At 35.5% G+C, this 21000-nt stretch overlaps 3 protein-coding genes and 1 pseudogene across 4 annotated transcripts in view; 2 read left to right on the forward strand and 2 right to left on the reverse strand.

Annotated features, from left to right (window-relative positions):
• LOC130046495 (ribosome biogenesis protein wdr12-like) overlaps window positions 1–8973 on the forward strand; it is a 17129-nt pseudogene extending 8156 nt beyond the window's left edge.
• LOC125682897 (leucine-rich repeat-containing protein 15-like) overlaps window positions 1–21000 on the forward strand; it is a 334249-nt gene that overhangs the window by 163027 nt on the left and 150222 nt on the right. The window lies entirely within an intron of this gene.
• Window positions 17297–18225, reverse strand: LOC130051023 (uncharacterized). Its single transcript, XM_056152162.1, has 3 exons — window positions 18072–18225; window positions 17677–17950; window positions 17297–17578 (listed from the first exon to the last, which is right to left on the reverse strand). The coding sequence occupies exons 2-3, from the start codon at window positions 17890–17892 to the stop codon at window positions 17312–17314; spliced, it is 483 nt and encodes a 160-aa protein (XP_056008137.1). The 5' UTR covers window positions 17893–17950; window positions 18072–18225; the 3' UTR covers window positions 17297–17311.
• LOC125678053 (E3 SUMO-protein ligase KIAA1586-like) lies at window positions 18472–20231 on the reverse strand. The gene is made up of 4 exons (XM_048916158.2): window positions 19441–20231; window positions 19125–19331; window positions 18892–19010; window positions 18472–18788 (listed from the first exon to the last, which is right to left on the reverse strand). The coding sequence occupies exons 1-4, from the start codon at window positions 19651–19653 to the stop codon at window positions 18563–18565; spliced, it is 765 nt and encodes a 254-aa protein (XP_048772115.1). The 5' UTR covers window positions 19654–20231; the 3' UTR covers window positions 18472–18562.

The following is a 21000-nucleotide window of genomic DNA, read 5'->3' on the forward strand; positions in this document are numbered from 1 at the left end:
ATGGCCTCTCACCTCTGGTTGGCGTTGGTTCGAATCCCACTTGCGCCGGTAAGTGAGAAAGTTTCTCAGTTTACTTTCGGAAGGTTGGAGGTCTCTTCCCAGGTACATTGTATCTGAGTTCTCTCTTTCACCAATAAAAACTGGGCGCCACCAGATAACTGAAAAATTGTTGAGTGTGGCAGAAAACATCAATCAATCAATCATTCATTGATTAATTTGACTTTCGTTTATTAATATCACTTCCATTAATCAATTTGACACATACATTGGACAAGATTGTATGCCTAATTCATCAGATGTATGTTGTATGCAGACCTGTTATAATAAGATATTTGGAAACTCGGAATAGTAATTTGATTTTATGATTTATTTTTTTAAATGTTGGAACAGATGATGGACCATCTGCAGGTTTATAACTGGGTCACATGACCAGACTATTTTGATATGGGAGTGGCACAAACAGGATAATTCAATGGAGTGTGTTCATGCATGTCGAGGTCACGGGGGAAGTGTGGACTGTATTGCCATCATTGATGAAAAAGACAAAGTGAGAATTCGATGATTACGTTGAAAAACATTGAAATACATGTGTAAATCTTAACCACTATAGGTGTATACAATGAATTTTTATACACCCGTCTCTTGATGGGATGTATAGAAATACTGTATAGGGTTTACCCTCTGTCTGTTAGCTCTTTTGTATGCAGTTTGTATCTTTTACACTTCAGGTCGTGCACTCTTTGTCAAAATCCTGGCTACTATTTTGGCATAGTGTACTTATCATACAGCACAATGAATACATCATTTCTCTGCTTTTAGTAGAAAAATACAAATTTTATAAGTTTATTGCTTTTCAATGTTTACAAGTTTTACTCTATTCCATGTAGCCATATATTACTAAATTATTACTTTCAGTTTGTCAGCGGATCTTGGGACAAAATGTTAAAACTTTGGTCTGCAGGTAAATAAAGGGACAAAATGTTAAAACTCTGGTCTGCAGGTAAGTAAAGGGACAAAATGTTAAAACTGGTCTGCAGGTAAGTAAAGGGACAAAATGTTAAAACTCTGGTCTGCAGGTAAATAAAGGGACAAAATGTTAAAACTGCTCAACAGGTAAGTAAAGGAACAAAATGTTAAAACTCTGGTCTGCAGGTAAGTAAAGGGACAAAATGTTAAAACTCTGGTTTGCAGGTAAGTGAAGGGACAAAATGTTAAAAACTGGTCTGCAGGTAAGTGCATGTAAAGGAACAAAATGTTAAAACTGGTCTGCAGGTAAGTAAAGGGACAACATGTTAAAACTCTGGTCTGCAGGTAAGTAAAGGAACAAAATGTTAAAACTCTGGTCTGCAGGTAAGTACATGTAAAGGAACAAAATGTTAAAACTGGTCTGCAGGTAAATAAAGGGACAAAATGTTAAAACTCTGGTCTGCAGGTAAGTAAATTGACACAGATTACAACACAGTACAATGCTCTCTATTCTATTCTATTCAGCTCATCTGAGCCAAAGATCCGAGTTAACTTAGTACCTGATCTGATATGTCTGTTTTCTGTTGGCATGCAGCATCCTAGGTGCTGTAAATATTTTGCAATATCATCTTTACCAGAACCATTAGGCCACTTTCAACCAAACCTGGCACAGAGTATATTTGGGTGGGGTGGGGGATTCAAGCTTATTGAAATGAAGAGTCATCTCCCCTTTCAAGGGGAGATAAGCAAGAGTAGACAAACCATAGGGGTGAGGTCATTTTGCGTTTAAGATCTTCTCAAGAACCACTTTCAAATTGACAGAAAAGATAAAGCTGAGGTGCAGAAGCTTCCTGACATAATGAAAATTGAAGTTTGTCCAAATTATGGTCGCCAGGGATTGGGTAACACTACACTAGGGGATTAGAGTTTTACATGGGGGTATACGGGGGAAATCTTCTTTAGAAGAGCAGGGCACTAAATAGTCATATTGATATGCCATGGGGTAGAGGTACATTCTGCATTATGTTGCATAGTGATGTAGAGCAGGAAGGCCTAAACCAAAATTGTAAATTTCATGATCCCCAGGTTAGGGGTTCTGACCCCAGGGCCAGACCAAACTTAGTATATTTAGTGTTTATGTGTAAAACACTTATTTAATAACATCTTCTTTTAATTACTGCTCTTCATACTAAATTAAAAGTAAAAATGTAAATGGATATTTAGAAAGAGCAGGTAGTTCGTTACCAAAATTGTAAATTTGATGATCTTAGGAGGTAGGGGTTTTGTTATCAGGGTGGGGCCAAAATGGTCAGTTATTAAATGTGTGAACAATAGAAGTCTTCAATTTTTTCTTGATAACTATCATTCCATTCAAATTTGGTATGAAGCATCTTTGGAACAAGGGGGACATAAATTGTAAATTTCAGGACTCCTACACCCCTGGAGCCGTAGGGGCAGGACAAAAACTGCCAACAATTTACCAATTTTTAAAAATCTTCTTCTCTACAACCATACATGGGTAAGAAAAACCAAATGCATCATGATATAGAACAGGAATGCCTCTATCAAAATTGTAAATTTCATGATCCTCTGGGTGGGGGTTCTGACCCCAGGGTGGGGCCATATTTAGTATAGTGTTTATGTGTGAAACATACATATATCATCTTTCGTGCTATTCATACTAAATTGAAATGAAATGAATATTTAGGAGTCGGTACATGTTGTCCTTTACCAAAATTGTAAATTCCATGATCCTAGGGGTAAGGATTTGGTGTCAGGGTGGTGTCAAAATTATCTCCAGATCTGTGTGGTTAGTCATATTGATATTGAGGCATTCTCATTTTGTTTGGATTCAAGTTCAATTTAGTCACAACCCCAAGGGGCTGGGTTGTGGCTATGGTATGGTGTCAGAATACGGGACTTTCGAGATACGGATCCACTCTGACTTTTATCGCGCGTTGAACATAATTTGTAGGGCATGTCACTTCTGGATTACAATAACAACTAAGTAAACAAGGATGGAATACTTTAATTACTATCAAATTCCTGCATTTAAATGCTATTTTTGAAAGAAAGGAATTGCTACAGCCATTTTATAGGAAAATGCATTTGATTAAATTATGCGAGTCGATGCGGGTAATAAATCTAGGGAACATCTTGAGGATATCGGTAAAACTTCACGCCTTGCATCCAATCTAATTCGCGTCTAAATGCGCCTTTTCCCTTCTATGTAATTTAAACCCAGGTACTGAGCACCAATAGTGACTTGGATCGTCATCGTAGGACTGCGCATAGTTCTTTACGGACCTTCTGCTAGCTAAACACCATTTGTATTGATGTCAACTTTGTTCTACAATTGGTTATTATCACGTGACCGTGGTGTATAAACGTCAAATATAATCAGTCGTTCCGGCACATCCCGAAAGTTTCGTATTAAATTTTGTCTTGTGATTAAAGAGGGTAAGGAGCTTTTATAAATCTTCTGATGAAGAACAGATGGGGCAAGACTGATTCAGGTGAGCATTGTGGCCTATGAACCTCTTGTTTTAGTTACCTGTATGTGTTACCAAGTCTGTAGATATACAGAGTTCAGATCCCATTTCTGCAGGAACTGTTGCCCAAGTAAACCTCACTAACTTTGTTAAGGAAGTACTCTACATTGTCTAATGGCTGACTTCCTTTTAAAACATGGATGAAAATAAATATCAGAAATATTTGTCTATCTGTTTCAAAAACCATCACCTAGCTGAGTAGCTCCGTAGGTCATAGCACATCGACTGCTGAACTGTAGACCGTGCGTTCGAGTCCAACAGGGGTTTTTAATTTTCCTCAAATTGCTTTTTACTGAAACTGCATTTTTGACTAAATAAAGAAAATTTGAAAGTTTTCAATTTCAAAATATTGTTGTAAATATCCTCCAATTTTCATCCATATCAAATTTCTATGGATTAGCATTGCCCCTTGATATCAAAATTTATTTTTTAACTTAGATCAACAGAAACTGACTTAATTCTGTGCTATCTGGATTTAGTGGCAAATATATGTTATTAATTGGTAGGAAACTTTTGAAAGGTCAAAGTCAATCTTTTCTGTCAAGGTGAGGTCAAAGATCTCACAATGGTACTTGGCAACAGTCAGGAATATAATGTATCTCAAACATATCTTGCTGGTAATCAAGGGTTTTAATCAAGGTTTTAATTTTCTCTTTGTGACAAATTTGTAGCTTCAGTGGTTGAGGGGGACCAGCAAGACACAGCAGAGGCACCATCAAAGAAACAGAAAATCTCCAAAAAAGTCCAAACTAGGGTTAGTCACACAAACTCTTAATGTTAGTCACACAAACTCTTAATATTAGTCACACAAACTCCTTAGAATGTAGTCTCATAAATTCTTTAGAATGTTAGTCACATAAACTCGTTAGTATGTTCAATCACTGCTAGTCACACAAACTCTTTAGAATGTTAGTCACATAAACTCTTTAGAATGTTAGTCACAAAAAAGCTTTAGAATGTTGGTCACACAAACTCTTTAGAATGTTGGTCACACTAACTCTTTAAGATATTCAATCACTGTATAAGCAAGGAAAAAGATCTTCAGAAATTTAAAGCACATTTTAGGTTGGGATAAGGCAGAGAATATTGGAAACTTCTTTAAATCTTATTTATATGCTTTTGTTTTCTTATGGAACAAAAATGTTTTTTTGCTCAATTTGGAATTACAAAATGCATGGTTCCAAATTTAGTCAAAGAATCACATTGTACACTGATAGAATGTTTGTAGACACAGAATATGTTTGTAGGTACCTATTCTTACCCTCTCCGGTCACACAGAGGGAATATATGTTGCAGAGTGGTTAGGTAGGTCAGACGTTTGCACTGCATCATGGGATCACACACTGCGACTGTGGGACATGGAGAAAGCAATACAAACCTCACAAATGGTAATGAGATACTGTTATATTCTAGTACATCATAGCTCTTATCCTTGGACGAATTTGGCTCCACTTTTTTGGCACGCTGTTTTTGGCTATGTTTAGCTCTAAAACTTCAGAGTTATTTCGGATTTCAAACATTTCGGTTGAGCATCACTGAAGAGACATTAATTTTACATTATAAAACATCCTTTATAAGAAAGTTTTGTGGATGTACATAAGATTAATATTACAGGAAACAAGATCATTAAAACAGGTACCAATCTGATATTAATACTGAAATGAAAGGGGGCTGTCAATAAACTGACCTTTTGATTTCTATCATAAGTCAGGGTCACAAAGACTGTTAATTATTTTTACAATCAGTAAACAGATCTAATCCTGTGCATGTGATGTAAAAGGGGGATCATTTCTCTTTTATTCTTGTATTTCTATGGAAACATATTTCTGCCACCTCTTGTCATATTTTACTGTCACCTTGTCTGATTTTTATGCCGACAGGTCGGAAAAATAATTGTTATGACTAGGAACTCAGTATCTTGTTTTTGTTAGTGCCTCTAACTGCCATCTAGTTGTCATCATAATTGTCTGACAAGTCAACATAATATCTGACAAGTTACCATGATATCTGACAAGTCAACATAGTGTCTGACAAGTTAACATAAGTGTCCAACAAGTCAACATGATATCTGACAAGTCGACATGACATCTTGCAAATTGACATGATGTCTGACAAGTCAACATAAGAGTCCAATAAGTGAATATAAGTGTCCAACAAGTCAACATAATACCTGACAAGTCGACATGATATCTGACAAATTGACATGATATCTGACAAATTGACATGATATCTGGGAAGTCAACATTAGTGTCCAACAAGTCAACAATTTCATAATTATCTGACAAATGGACATAATTGTTTGACAAGTACACATAATTCTCTGATCATGTATGTCAACATAATTTTATCAGACAAGTTGAGATGATTTGACAAGTCATATATTCTCATAAATCATCATAGTAATCGGACAAATCACCATATTTATTCGACAGTCACCTTTTCAATTAATTTAAAAAGATGTTATTTTTTGGAAAGTATTGGCCATTTCGTATGCTTGGCTTCACTTTGAATTGAACAGAAAAAACAAACTGACCTCTAGTTTGAAAAGAGTTATTATTTAAATCATTAAGTTGACTTGTAAGATGATGATGTCAACTTGTTGGATATTTATATTGACTTGTCAGCAAGATGATTATGTCGACGTTAGATCTTTATGCCGATTTGGTCTGACCATAAAGTTATATGGATGAGGATATAATGTAAATGAATTATAACATGAACTTGTATTTCAATTTATGCATAAACACATCCACAATTCAATATACAAATCCTTTGTAAACAATGCAATTAATGCAATTATATATATATATATATATTGGCTACAGAGCTTTGTTATAACTCATTATTAGTCCCCTACCGACAAAGTCGAGGGGACTTTAGGTTTGCGCTCCGTCCGTCTGTCCGCTCGTCCAGTTTTCCGCACTTTTTTCTCTCTTCTTGCAGATATTCATTTGATATCTGGTACATTGCTTTACCATAACAAGTTACAGATCACGTTCGAATTTCGTCTCGGTCCGTTGATTTTTCACTAAGGTATGGTCCTTGGACTTAGAAAATCGCATGAATTATCAGTTTTCCAGACTGTTTTTGGTTGTGCTTGCAGATATTCATTTGATATTTGGTACACTGCTTTGTCATAAAAAATTACAGATCAAGTTTGAATTTTGTCTCGGTCCATTGATTTTTCACTTAGTTATGGCCCTTGGACTTAGAAAAATAGCATGAATTATCAGTTTTCCGGACTTTTTTTGGTTGTGCTTGCAGATATTCATTTGATATTTTGTACATTGGTTTGCCATAACAACATACAGATCAAGTTCGAATTTCATTTTGGTCTGTTGATTTCCCATTAAGTTATGGCCCTTGGACGTAGAAAAATACCACGGATTGTTAGTTTACATCCAAGTTTCTTATCTCTGTAAATAACAATTAAGAATACTACACTCATTAAAAATTTTAGCATAGTAATACAACAATATAGCTAAATTATTCATGATCATCTACATGTCACAGTTTATTGACTTGGTTAAAGACCTAAACCTAATTATAAATTTGTCTTTTTTCTTGGTCTAGTCTCAACTTGAATAGTAGTTGATTTCTAACCATTCCTATCCTGGTTTCCCAATTTTCCCTTTTACCATAACCTACATAATGAAATTTGAATATTGTTGTGGTACAGTAATTTTTGCAACAGGTAGGGGACTATGTATTGCCATGCAATACTCTCAGAATGCTTGTTTTACTTCAAAGTAAGTAGTTTTCCTTTTCTCCTTTAAAACCTATTCATTTCTGATATAGTATCAGTAATAAAAACAACATAACACACTAAATTGACTAGCAACGACCCGCAGTAGCTTTTAATGTTGTAACAATACAACGAGCTATAATTACATAACATGTAAATACAAATTAGTATAAAATTTAAATATGTTGTCTGCTCTACGTGTCGTCTTAAATTGATTTTACATCGTTACTCGATTAAAACCGGTTCTATTGAACCACATGACTGAACATACCTATACAATTATTCGAATTGAAAACTTGAAATATCCGGAATAATCCATTCATTATAATTACGAAGTAGAAATTGATTTCTGTCTAATTCATTCCTCAAACGAAAGAAATTACATCTCTTAAATGTTCTGTGTAACTTACTATTCATTTTTACTAAAATAGTGTTCACGTTCACAAATGAAACAGCAACTCGGCCATACACATCTTTGATGCGGTTTAGCGATTTTTTTTCCATTCTCCGTTAGTCAGTCTCTTAATAGAGGTTTGACTGTATGTATGGTATCCTTCCCTGGAGCTCAATGCAGTTGGATCACAATTTCTGTTTCTGGCCGTAACATATTTTTATGCTATGGCTGTGGAAAGGATATATATCGAAAAGCTTTCATTTTAACATCAGATGAAATAATTCATGGTTAGATACAGATCAGGAGCATCCATCATCAGTTTTACTGATATTCTTATTTTCTTTCATTGGTGTTAGAAGTAATGTGCAAATGATTATTATCAAGTGATTTCTATATTTTATTCTTTAGGTGACTGTAACATATTTGCAGTTGACTGAACTCAGCTGGGAGAAAATTCAACATTCTACCCGAAAAGGTTCTATTAAACTTCTAGAGAAACCAGTTCTTCACTACAGTCGTCGATATGACTTTCTGAAAAAATCAGATCGACAGGAATTGTTCAAGGTCATTCTTCATATGAAATTAATGCTTTTTGTTCATGAAAAACTAGAATTGCAGAGAAGAAGTAAGGGGACAACTGACTTTCTTTCAATGAACAAAAAATAGAAAAATAAATCTTTCAAATACAAGTCTGAAAAACTTGTAGAAGACAACCTTAAGTTTTCCAATACTTCAAAGGGAAAGCCATTTTTAGTCATCGATGTTTGACTGTCTTGTAGCATGTTAACTTTTAACATTTTTGCTTTGTCTTAAAGTCCAGAGCCATTTTCATCTTAATATATTTAAGAAGTTTTTTTATACCATTAGTTCAGTTTATTGAGGATTTCTTGGAAATGGGAACTAATGCAACAAGTTTCTTGGGGGTTTTTTTTGTTTTTGTTTTTTTGTTGTTGTTGTTGTTGTTGTTGATAGTTTAATATATTCCTAAACACATATCAAAAGTTTAGAAAAAATCCTAGAATCGATCATTAATTGATTATAAAATTGTTTTGGACAGGAACTTTTGTACCAAGGGGAATGTCAAGGTCACTCAAAACATATACCTTATTTCAACAATTTTTGAACAGGCATTGGCCACCAATCACTCATATATTGCTTGCAGAAAGAGGTCATTTTGTGAAGGTCAAGTTCACTCAACTTATATCCTTTATATCTGAAAAAAAAGCTTCATTTCAACAATATTTTAAGTTAATGATCATTGTGTGAGTCATGCATCATATGAAGTAGTTCATTGGTTAGATGCAGTTTGGGGAGCATACATCAGTTATATATATATATATATATATATATATATATATATATATATATATATATATGAAAAATAATATTTAGATATGAACCAAGGTGACTCATGTGAGCGATGTGGCCCGTGGACCTCTTGTTGTAGGATGACCTCTTGTTGTAGGATGGTATCTTCTTATAACCACTGTGGTGCTTATTTGAGGGTTTATTTTGTGATATAAAGTACTATATGACTACATAATGATTTCCCTCCAATTCTTTTGCATTAAAGCTGACATGAATTAATAAATATAGTATAATGATGTATGTCCGCCATATTTCTTTGCTAATCCGACATATTAGTTGGAAATTCTATTGTTATATGTATCGGGGTTCGCATGATATATAAGGGGACGAGTTTTGCTACGCTTCACTTCAAATCAGGGTCTTCGATTTACCTGTGCGGGTAGCTTCGACAGGTAACATGTACATCTCCGATACTAATTTGTAGGACATCAAGAAGAAATGAAATCACGTTTGGAAACACCATGCAGGGCTCAAAATTACAATAAACATATCGTACAGTAGTAAATCATTCTAAAAGTTTTGGATAAATAAATATAGAATGCCTTTTCTTTACGTGAATGTCCGTACATTTGCAATAAATGTCAAAACTATACAAAAACGCGGAGAAATATTTCATCTATTATCTAGATCTATTGATGCAATGGAATAAGCAAAGGGTATAAAATCTACACCATTCACAATTTCTTCAAGCAAAATACAAATACATAAATGCTACTGTACGTATAAAAAAGACATGGTCATGTATGCTGGCCATGAAAAAGCATCGAATGCGGACGACTATTTACCTGCATGGGTCTACTCGCAATATCTGTAAAGGACCGAAGATGTACGTGTACACTTGTTGCAAATACTCAAAGTAGTAGTAAAACTCCCTTTATTAGCATAATCCATGAAACAAAACGATGCACTCCATTTGTATTCCAACAGTAAACAACTGACAGTTTCATCCCTAAAATGCTCGGCATCAGGTGTGAGTGGCGGAGATGACCTTTTAAACGGGTGTCTCGTATCACAATAGGTGTGGCACGCTGAAGAACCCTCACCTTTCAATGACCATAAGCTCCGAACAAGGCCTAAATTTAAGCCCTTCACCGGTCTTAATGATGTCTCCAATGAGTGGAAATTCTCGAAGAGACGTTAAACCATACAATCAATCTATTTTTAACGTCCTTTCTTGGCCTTTTCATGGTCGCTCTAGGTCTGTAGTATGTATGACTTTTGACAGTTTTTTTCTAAAACAACAGGCCAATTTATATGTATCTTTCTTGGTCAGATACCAACCAAACCACAGCCCGTAGTTGGTCTATATCTAACTTCAGGACACTGAGTTTTGTCCAACACTACCAATTAAGGCATACAGTATTTGCAGCTTAAAACTCCCATTACTAATACTTTGATTGTTCTGCGATGGTACTCTTATGACAAGTTTTATGTTCCACACGTCTTCTAAGCTCTTTCATTCCCGCACAGTCAGGGACTGATATAACTCTTAATCTGAGCCATCGCTATGTCTACTCGGTAGATAAAACACTGTTATTATTTGTAGTTGGCTTTCTTTCTCAATTTGTTATTCATCAGCTTAACCATTATTATTATTATTATATTTGCTATTGAAATGCATTGAGTTTCACTGGTCCAAACTGGTATTTATTTTGACTTGGGCGGTCGTACAGCCGTTGATGTCGGTCCCTGAGATTCTGGCCATCTCCAGCACAGTTTCCGTTTTGGTATGGCAAATATTAGCAAATCGGGGATATTCACATACACTTACCCAAACAAGATAGGTGGCGTCCAACGCCTTCTGGGTATATATTTCGACCTCAAGACTTTAAGCAGTAATTTATTTAATTAATTTTCCGCCAGTTCCTCTCACCAGTCAGACACACACACATGGAATTTATGCACAACTCAATTTGACTTATGCCCATTAGTTCGCGGCTGGTTGGGGGGGGGTCTAGCGGACTGACTGTCATTTGTTTTAATCAGCCCAGTGTGACTGGTCGGTTTTCTAGAACGTCATTTTGGAAGACATACTAGGTCTTATGGACAGGGTGAGAAGGACAGGACTCGCTTACATCCTTAGAGCGCTGGCGTCCGTTCGGGTCTGGGCTCTGAATTTTCTACTCGGACCCCAGTGTACCCCTTGCAACTTAAGTTAAACTGGCACACTGGGTGACTCCACATGTACCCCGCAAAATTCATAGGCGGCCGAGCATTGTCCATTTCTTTATATCCCGAATGTACAATTTCTGTATATATTAATAAAATGTAACTGTCTAGATGCTTGTGTCTTTATGCACTGCAACGAGTCATGACCATTTCCATTACAAGCCAGTATGGAGTTTAATGTGGCCTTTTGGATTTTCTGTCAAGATGGATTCTTTAATTAATTTGTCAACTCCGACTTATTTTTCAAATACAAGACGAAAAAACATTGTGTTGTCATTGTCATTCCACGTGGGGTATGGCTTATTTGATAATATTCACAATTGGAATCATACTACAAAGGTGTATATTTCCTTTTAATAGTTATCGTTACTCACAGCTACATATACAAAGTTGCCTTTCAATAAATCGTTAATTACAATGCTTGATTCTTTGTCATTAACTATAATACCTGATTCTTTGTCATTAATTACAACACTTGATTCTTGGTAATTAACTACAATACTTAATTTTTTGTCATTAACGTGTAAACATAAACTTACTATTGCAAATTTTTCCCTTCCACCCATCCGGACAGAGACAATTCCAGTACTTTCCGGAACGTCGGAGTGTTCCGCCACTTTTGCATACTTCATGGGACCTCACTATACATAACGATGATAAAATACCACTGTAAGCGTCATGATTTTACTCTACTGTTCTATTTTACTGCAGTCGTTTTAGTTAATAAATGCATATCAATTAGTTGTGTTTAGTACCTGTAAATAGACACAGACTGTCTAGATTTACGTATTTGTTTCCATTTGTTTATCGCAGCGTACACGGGAAATAATTATCACTAGTACTATTGCAATGTAACTACAAAAACATCATCAGTAGCACTATGATAGTGTACACACAAAAACTCTAGTACTATTGCAGTGTACACACAAAACAACATCACTAGTACTATTGCAGTGTACACACAAACAACGTCAATAGTACTATTGTAGTGTACACACAAAACGTCACTAGTAATATTGCAGTGTACACACAAACAACATCACTAGTACTATTGTAGTGTACACACAAAACAATGTCACTAGTACTACTGTAGTGTACACACAATACAACATCACTAGTACTATTGTAGTGTACACACAAAACAACATCACTAGTACGTTTGCAGTGTACACACAAACAACGTCACTGGAACTATTGTAGTGTACACACAAAACAACATCACTAGTACTATTGCAGTGTACACACAAAACAACATCACTAGTACTATTGCAGTGTACCCTCTAACAACATCATTAGTACTATTGCAGTGTACCCTCTAACAACATCATTAGTACTATTGTAGTATCCACACAAAGAACGTCACTAGTACTATTGTAGTGTTCACACAATATAAAACATCACTAATACTATTGTAGTATACACACAAAACAACATCACTAGTACTATTGCAGTGTACACACAAAACAACACCATCAGTATTATTTCATTGTACACAAAAAACAATATCATTAGTACTATTTTAGAGTAGACACAAAACACTAGTACTACTACAGGGTACACACAAACAACATCACTAGTACCATTGTAGTGTACACACAAACAACATCACTACTACTATTGCAGTGTACACATAAAACAACATCACTAGTACTATTGCTGTGTTCACACAAAACAAGATCACTAGTACGGTTCTAGTGTACTGACAAACAACATCACTAGTATTATTGTAGTGTACACACAAACAACGTCACCAGTACTATTGTAGAGTATACAAAAACAACACCACTAGTACTATTGTAGTGTACACACAAACAACGTCACTAGTACTATTGTAGTGTACACAGAAAACAACATCATCAGTACTATTTCATTGTACACACAAAACAATATCACTAGTACTGTTGTAGTGTACACAAAAAACAACATCACTAGTATTATTGCAGTGTACACACAAAACAACATCACTAGTACTATTGTAGTGTACACACAAAACAACATCACTAGTACAATTGTAGTATATACACAAACAAAACATCACTAGTAATATTGCAGTGTACACACAAAATGACGTCACTAGTAGAATTGCAGTGTACAAACAAAACAACATCACGAGTACTATTGCAGTGTACACACAAAATGACGTCACTAGTAGAATTACAGTGTACAAACAAAACAACATCACGAGTACTATTGCAGTGTACACACCAAAGAACATAACTAGTACTATTATAGTGTACACACAAAACAACATCACTAGTATTATTGCAATGTACACACAAAACATCATCACTAGTAATATTGCAGTGTGCACACAAAATGACGTCACTAGTAGAATTGCAGTGTACAAACAAAACAACATCACGAGTACTATTGCAGTGTACACACCAAAGAACATAACTAGTACTATTATAGTGTACACACAAAACAACATCACTAGTATTATTGCAATGTACACACAAAACATCATCACTAGTACTATTGTAGTATACTTACAGACAATTTCACTAGTACTATTGCAGTGTACACACAAACAACGTCTCTAGTACTATTATAGTGTATACACAAAACATTAGTACTATTGCTGTGTACACACAAACAACGTTTCTAGTACTATTGTAGTGTACACATAAAACAACATCACTAGTATTATTGCAGTGTACACAAAAAACAACATCAATAGTACTATTGCAGTGTACATACAAAACAACATCACTAGTACTATTGTTGTGTGCACACAAAACAACATCACTAGTACTGTTCTAGTGTACTGACAAACAATATTACTAGTACTATTGTAGTGTTCACACAAACAACGTCATCAGTACTATTATGATATACAAACAACATCACTAGTGCTATTGTAGTGTACTTACAAACATCAGCATTAGTACTATAGTAGTGTACAAACAAAACAACGTCACTAGTACTATTGTAGTGTACTTACAAGTAACACCACTAGTACTATTGTTGTGTACTTACAAGTAACGTCACTACTACTATTGCAGTGTACTTACAAATAACATCACTAGTATTTTTGCAGTGTACACAAACAACATCACCAGTACTATTGTAGTGTACACACAAACAACATTACTAGTACTATTGTAGTGTATACACAAACAACACCACTAGTACTATTGTAGTATATACACAAACAATGCCACTAGTACTATTGTAGTGTACACATAAACAACGTCACTAGTACTATTGTAGTGTACACACAAACAACGTCGCTAGTACTATTGTAGTGTACACACAAAACAACATCACTAGTACTATTGTAGTGTACACACAAACAACGTCACTAGTACTATTGTAGTGTACGCACAACATGACGTCACTAGTAGTATTGCAGTGTACAAACAAAACAACATCACTAGTACTATTGCATTGCACACCAAACAACATAACTAGTATTATTATAGTGTACACACAAAACAGCATCACTAGTATTATTGCAGTGTACACACAAAACAACATCACTGTTACTATTGTAGTATACTTACAGACAATTTCACTAGTACTATTGCAGTGTACACACAAACAACGTCTCTAATACTATTATAGTATATACACAAAACCTTAGTACTATTGCTGTGTACACACAAACAACGTTTCTAGTACTATTTTAGTGTACACAGAAAACAACATCACTAGTATTATTACAGTGTACACACAAAACAACATCACTAGTATTATTACAGTGTATACACAAAACAACAATACTAGTACTATTGTAGTATACTTACAAACAATGTCACTAGTACTATTGCAGTGTACACACAAAACAACATCACTAGTACTATTGTAGTGTACACACAAAACAATGTCACTAGTACTATTGTAGTGTACACACAAAACAACGCTAGTAGTATTGTAGTGTACACACAAACAACATACCTAGCAATATTGCAGTGTAAACGCAAACAACATCACTAGTACAACATCACGGTGGGTGTGACCGGTCGAAAGGGGATGCTTACTTCTCCAAGGCACCTGATCCCATCTCTGGTGTGCTCAGGGGTCCGTGTTCGTGTTTGTACAAATCTCTGTTTTGTATTGCTTATAGGATATATGAGATTGATCACTATTCGTTATAGTCGCCTTTCACCTAAGTCATTAAAGCAGTTGTTGACATTTCCATCGCCAAACACTTGGCATCAGGTGTGAATGTCACGGGTCTTCGTAGATGACCTTAAAAGCTGATGTTCCATGTCACAGTAGGTACGGTACACCAAAGAACCCTCACTCCTCACTGACTGTAAGCGCAGAGCATATGCCTAAATTTGAAACTCTTCACCAGTATTGGTGACGTCTCCATATGAGTGAAAAATTCCTTCGAGAGGAACGTTAAAGAAGATATAATCAATCATCAATCAATCCGTGGTATATTGTGGTAGTTCGACTGTATATGTGCGAATTAACTTACATGTTTCAAAAGGCGTATATGGTTATGAAAATGACGTTTAGTTCTGTGTATCTACAATCAGTTAGCATCCGTTAACCCTACTAGGAAAACGACTGCAACCGCGGGATAAAAATGGTACATAGGCAAAGTGTGCTCCATATCTTCCAAGAAAAAAATCAAAGAGAAAACATTCTCTTCGCTAACCATTCAAATTTCACGTTTATAGTAGTGGTTTTCTTCGCTATGACATCAAAGTGAAAACAGTTACAAAAAGTGATCAATCTCTTATCTCCAATAAAGAATAAAAAGTAAAAGTAGGGCAAACTCGAACTCCTGGACATACCAGGAGTGGCATCAGGTGCCTAGTCGACCGGTCACATCCGCCTTGATACCTTTATCCTGATCTGGTAAACGGTGAAATCGGTAGTGAAAATCAATGTGCAAAAAAACGACCGGCCTCAATTGGCATGAAGCATGCCAGTCAGCATTTTGACCATTACATGTTGTATTTGTGAATTTAATCGTTATAATGACCATATAGACTTGTTTGTCAGAAGCCTGCCTCGATTTGGAAACTGATTATACCACTTTGATGATAGGTAAGATATTGTTCAAGTCATTCCAATATCTTACCTCAGAGATCCCACATTCACAACAGTGTTCGTCTTCGTTTTAGTATTTATTACGTCAATGTCTTACGAACGATGTTACGTCTTGTGGTAGGCAGTGGTGTAGTAATGACCCGCATTATTTACAGTAATACAGTACATGAAGTTTAGAATTTATTTTCATTTTTCTTTGCCATTTTCGCTGCCAAATCGGCCTTGAATTAGATGAAATATTCAGTAAAAAGTGAATTCACATGTTTCATGATCATGATGTATTGTTTAAAGAATCACTAACGGGATGTCACACTTCCCAGCCAATAACTTTCTAAAATGCCATCAACTACATGTTATTTTGTGTGTGTGTGTGTGGGGGGGGGGGGGGGCTATACTGCAAATCTACCAGATCTGAAAAATAATTCTTTGATGGCAATACTCCGCCTACCCCTAAAAGTAAACTTTTGATCAAATGTCCACTCACCTTTAACCAGAACATAATGTCTTGATTACCACATACACTGCACACCAGCTCGGTGTCTCTTATTTATACTCTTGAGCTGGATTTGGAAACCTCTGATTGGATGAAACAATTAATACCTTAATTGATGTGTGATGGCTTCACTTCTCCTCCACGTTGAGTGACAACTCACTGGTGGAAAATCGAGTGTTTTAGAATTGCCCAAACTTTAACAGTAGCATTCATCTGTACTATCATAGTTGCCTGTCTATAGGTTGCTCACTGATTTAAGACATTGTTCTAACATTTATCAAGTAGCTACATTCTGTACAAAGTTCGAGATAATTGAAAAGTACAATAGATGTAGATGTCGAATTGAAACATTCTAAGTTTAAAGTGAAACCCAGTCTGTTATTTTGAACCTTTCTATGAATAGTGGAATCCAGTCTCTGGTTTTTTTTTTTTTTTTTTAACTTTCTATGAACAGCGATCAAAGTCATAAATTCTATAAAGACCAGAGTTCCCGAAACTAGTAAAAAATCTGTAGGACAATTGTCCGGTAAATATTCAAAATTTACCGGACAATTGTGAAATTTACCGGACATTGTTGATTTAAATAAAAAGAGATAAAATTAACATAGATCGAACTAATAATTTATTTCTATTTCCATTTCATGCACAGTTTGTTCAATTGCTCTGTCATTAAAGTCTTCTGTCTGTTCGTTGTCAGAGTCACAGTCCGTCTCGTAGTCACAGTCATCTGCAGTCTCAGGGTCCAATTCAGCAACTGTTGTATTCCTAGGTTCCTCATCCTGTGTCACTTCCTGAATCATAATGTCTTCGTCTTGTTGTTCGCTGTTCTTGTTGCAAGTAGATCTAGCGTAGGTCAATCTTCTTGGCTGCTTACTTGATGTCTACAGAATATGTTCATTATCATATATATATACGTGATTAAAATCCAAACTACCGAATAAAACAAAAATTAAACTATTACAATACATGTTATAATTACCATCCATTTATTAATTGCTTCTGTTGGATCAAAGTTCAAAATATCAGTCGACTCCAGCTGAATAACCATGCAATCATCAAGGTGCTTGTTACTCAAACGCTGTCTCCTGTTTGTCTTGGTCATTTTCATCTGGTTGAAGGAGGCCTCATTGACAACAGAAGTGGCAGGGAGTGTACGCAGTAAGTCCATAACAGTTAGAATGTCCTGGATGCCCATGTCAGAAAAGCAATTCCAAACATGTGTCCACTTAACAGTGTTCAGCTTATTTCCATATCTTAAAACCAGACAGAAAGCAATTTCCACAGAAATAATAAACTTTTGGCATTGTTATATACAAAGTTTAAAATATAAATGTTGTTACTTGTGTTGTAATATAGGTATTGTGTAATACGTACTTTTTTTGCACAAGAGTTTTAAGCAAGGACCACTGGTCCTGCAAATCATCTACATGCACGCCTTGCTGAGTTAAAGTGTCCTTAAATCGATTGGTGACAGCATCAACATGATCACATCCATAGTCTAAAATGATTTAACAGATATATTTGTTGTGTTTATTGTATGAGGTCAATATGAATATGTTACACTGGATTGTGCTGGAGTGTGTTTGTTACAGGTTAGTAGTTAGTGCAAGAGCCAGGGTGGGTTTGTTACAGGCTAGTAGCTAGTGTCGGAGTGAGATACAGGTAAAAAGCCGAAGCATGGGCATGCATAAATACATAGGCAAATTCCCACTACAACTACACCTCAACCATATATTATTTCTATTTCTATGATAAAAACTTACATATCTGGTATTTTCTGAAATGTTCACATTAGATGTTTGTTTACAGACAATCCACATATCATAAATCATTTTGTAACCTCATTTGCTATTATAATACAGTATTTAATCATTATTACCTTTCAATTCCTCCATCGGCCAGTTTCTAAAGTTGGCAATTTCTGTAAATTTCACTTCATCTCCAAGATCTGCAAATCTAATACTTATTGCCTTTGTCATGCCAGTAACCATTTTCTTAATTAAAGAATCACTGTCAAAGGGCCCTGCAGATGTTAATGGCATGCCTGCAACTTCCTTGGTTTCTTCCAAGTTTAAAAGAGTCTCACTCTTCCTAAAATTAATTTACATATATAATAAACAGTTTTCGAGACAATTCACTTTTCATTTTTCTCTTTTCACATAAATAATGTTGCTTACATCATTAAAAATCTTACTTCTGATCCAGAGATTTTAAATGGCTGAGAGTGGATTGTACCATCAAATGGACATCAGCTAGTGTCACATCCTTGGACTGTAGAAAGAGGGATAGTCTGACCAGTGGATTCAAGACATCCTACAAGCAACAAAACAAATTTACTGCATATTTCATTTTCAAATTGTTACTATACTAATGTAGACAGTAAACAAATTATCTGAAATACTACTTTAAATTTAGGTATACATGTACCAGTAACACTGTGGCATAAACAATAACTTGGAAGTTGCACATGATTTTCACCAGACCCTCTGCTTTGGGATTGGTATGCGACTCATTCTGCAGATGAGAGACATATCCAGGAAAACTTGAAAAGAGCGACTTTAATGCTCTTTGCATGTGTGGCATCCAGCGACTGCCTGATACTCTGTGGGGAAGTGTGCCCTTTACATTCATCACCTTTAGAAATATTAATTAATATTTTAGTTTTCAGTATACAATTCAATTCACAGTACTCTTTTAAGTTATTACAGGACTTAGATATTTAAAAAGTGTAAAAACAAATTACCTTAAAGGTGTGTCTGAGATTACTGCGTTGCTTTGGGCTCCTTTTGTAAAAGTAGAATATACCAAGGAGTAGGGTAGACAGACGCTCATACTTTTTATCTCCCTTGACCATGTCACGAAAAGAAAGTTCTAGTCTATGAGCCAAACAATGACAGGCCAACAGTTCTGGAAAATCCTTTTGCAGCAGTGTCACCAGGCCTCCTTTTTTGCCCATCTAAAATTGTTAAAATGAAGTTCCATAATTGTAATTCAAATTTAAAATTGTTCAATCTTATTGAGAAAGAACTTATGTTTCTATACTTTTTTTCACAGCTTGCTATTGAATGTTGCTCAAAAGTTTTGTGTCAGCTGAAAATTAAAATATTTACCATATTTGCTGCACCATCACATCCAAAACCAATCAATGGGATGCCCTTATTCAATTCACGCTTCTTCAGATTAGTGGTAACAAAAGTGTACAAGTCAGCAGAAGAAGTTGAGGCTGGCTCTCCAATTGTAAGAAATTTTGTACAAACGTCACCTTGAACACAGTATCTCACAAAAAGTGTCTCCTGCTCTATTGAAGCTTCATCCGTAGATCCATCCATTGTGAGGCTGAAAAACTTTGCATTTTTAACTGACTCTAAAATACCCTCTCGTTCGACTTCTGCAATGTTCTCCATAAAACAAGTAGCTGCTTTACAGTTATTGTACGTCTCGCCACTGTCAAGGATACCCTTAGCAATGTCCAACTTGTTAAGCCACAGAAAATCACTAATCGGTCTCTTACTTTTAACAATACCATGGATGTTTCTAAAGTAAAGTTTCAAAGTTTCCCGCTTGTGCTCTTTGAGAGCTAACAAAGATCTTCTAGCTGGTGCCTCCTTTGGATTCGTTTTCGTGGTCTCAAAATCCGTTGCATCTTTGTGAAAAGTCGACTTCTCATGATCTAATAAAGCGCTAGTTCTAAAGTTATTTGAACCTTTCACAAAATTTATTGGATATTTTGACCGACCTTTCCCCGATTCCTCGTAAGAGATGCAAACTTTACAAAACATCATATATCCATCATAGACCAGCCATTTCCAATCATCTAGCCATTTCTTGTGGAATTTTCTTTCCCTCTTACTTCCTTTATCCCCATCATTGTCTTTCTGACCGTCTTTTTCTTTTCTTTTAGTACCTGTGGCACCCGAATTCCACTTTATCGGCCACATGCCCAATGTTGGTCAACTCCAATAGGAAATTGTCGTACGTGTGTAAAAAAAAGAACCCGCGAATTTATCCGGATTAAAAAAATAAAACTACGCGTTTGTTTGGCTTTTCCCTCCACTTTTAATTAATAGTTATTTTTTGTAACTAATAAAATGATTATTACATTTAGTTATATTTGTTCAGATGTTTTTAAATTTCAAAATAGTCCATAAAATCTGCCGGACATTTTGACCGATAAAATTTGGATTTTGCCGGCCCCATTCAAAATTTATCGGGGATGCCCGATGGACCGGCGCGTTTCGGGAACTCTGAAAGACTATAAAATGCAGTGGAGGACAAACAGATAAGTTAATTTGTGGGACTAAGT

The sequence above is a fragment of the Ostrea edulis genome, chromosome 10 (genome assembly GCF_947568905.1).
Source record: "Ostrea edulis chromosome 10, xbOstEdul1.1, whole genome shotgun sequence".
Lineage (NCBI taxonomy): Eukaryota > Metazoa > Mollusca > Bivalvia > Ostreida > Ostreidae > Ostrea > Ostrea edulis.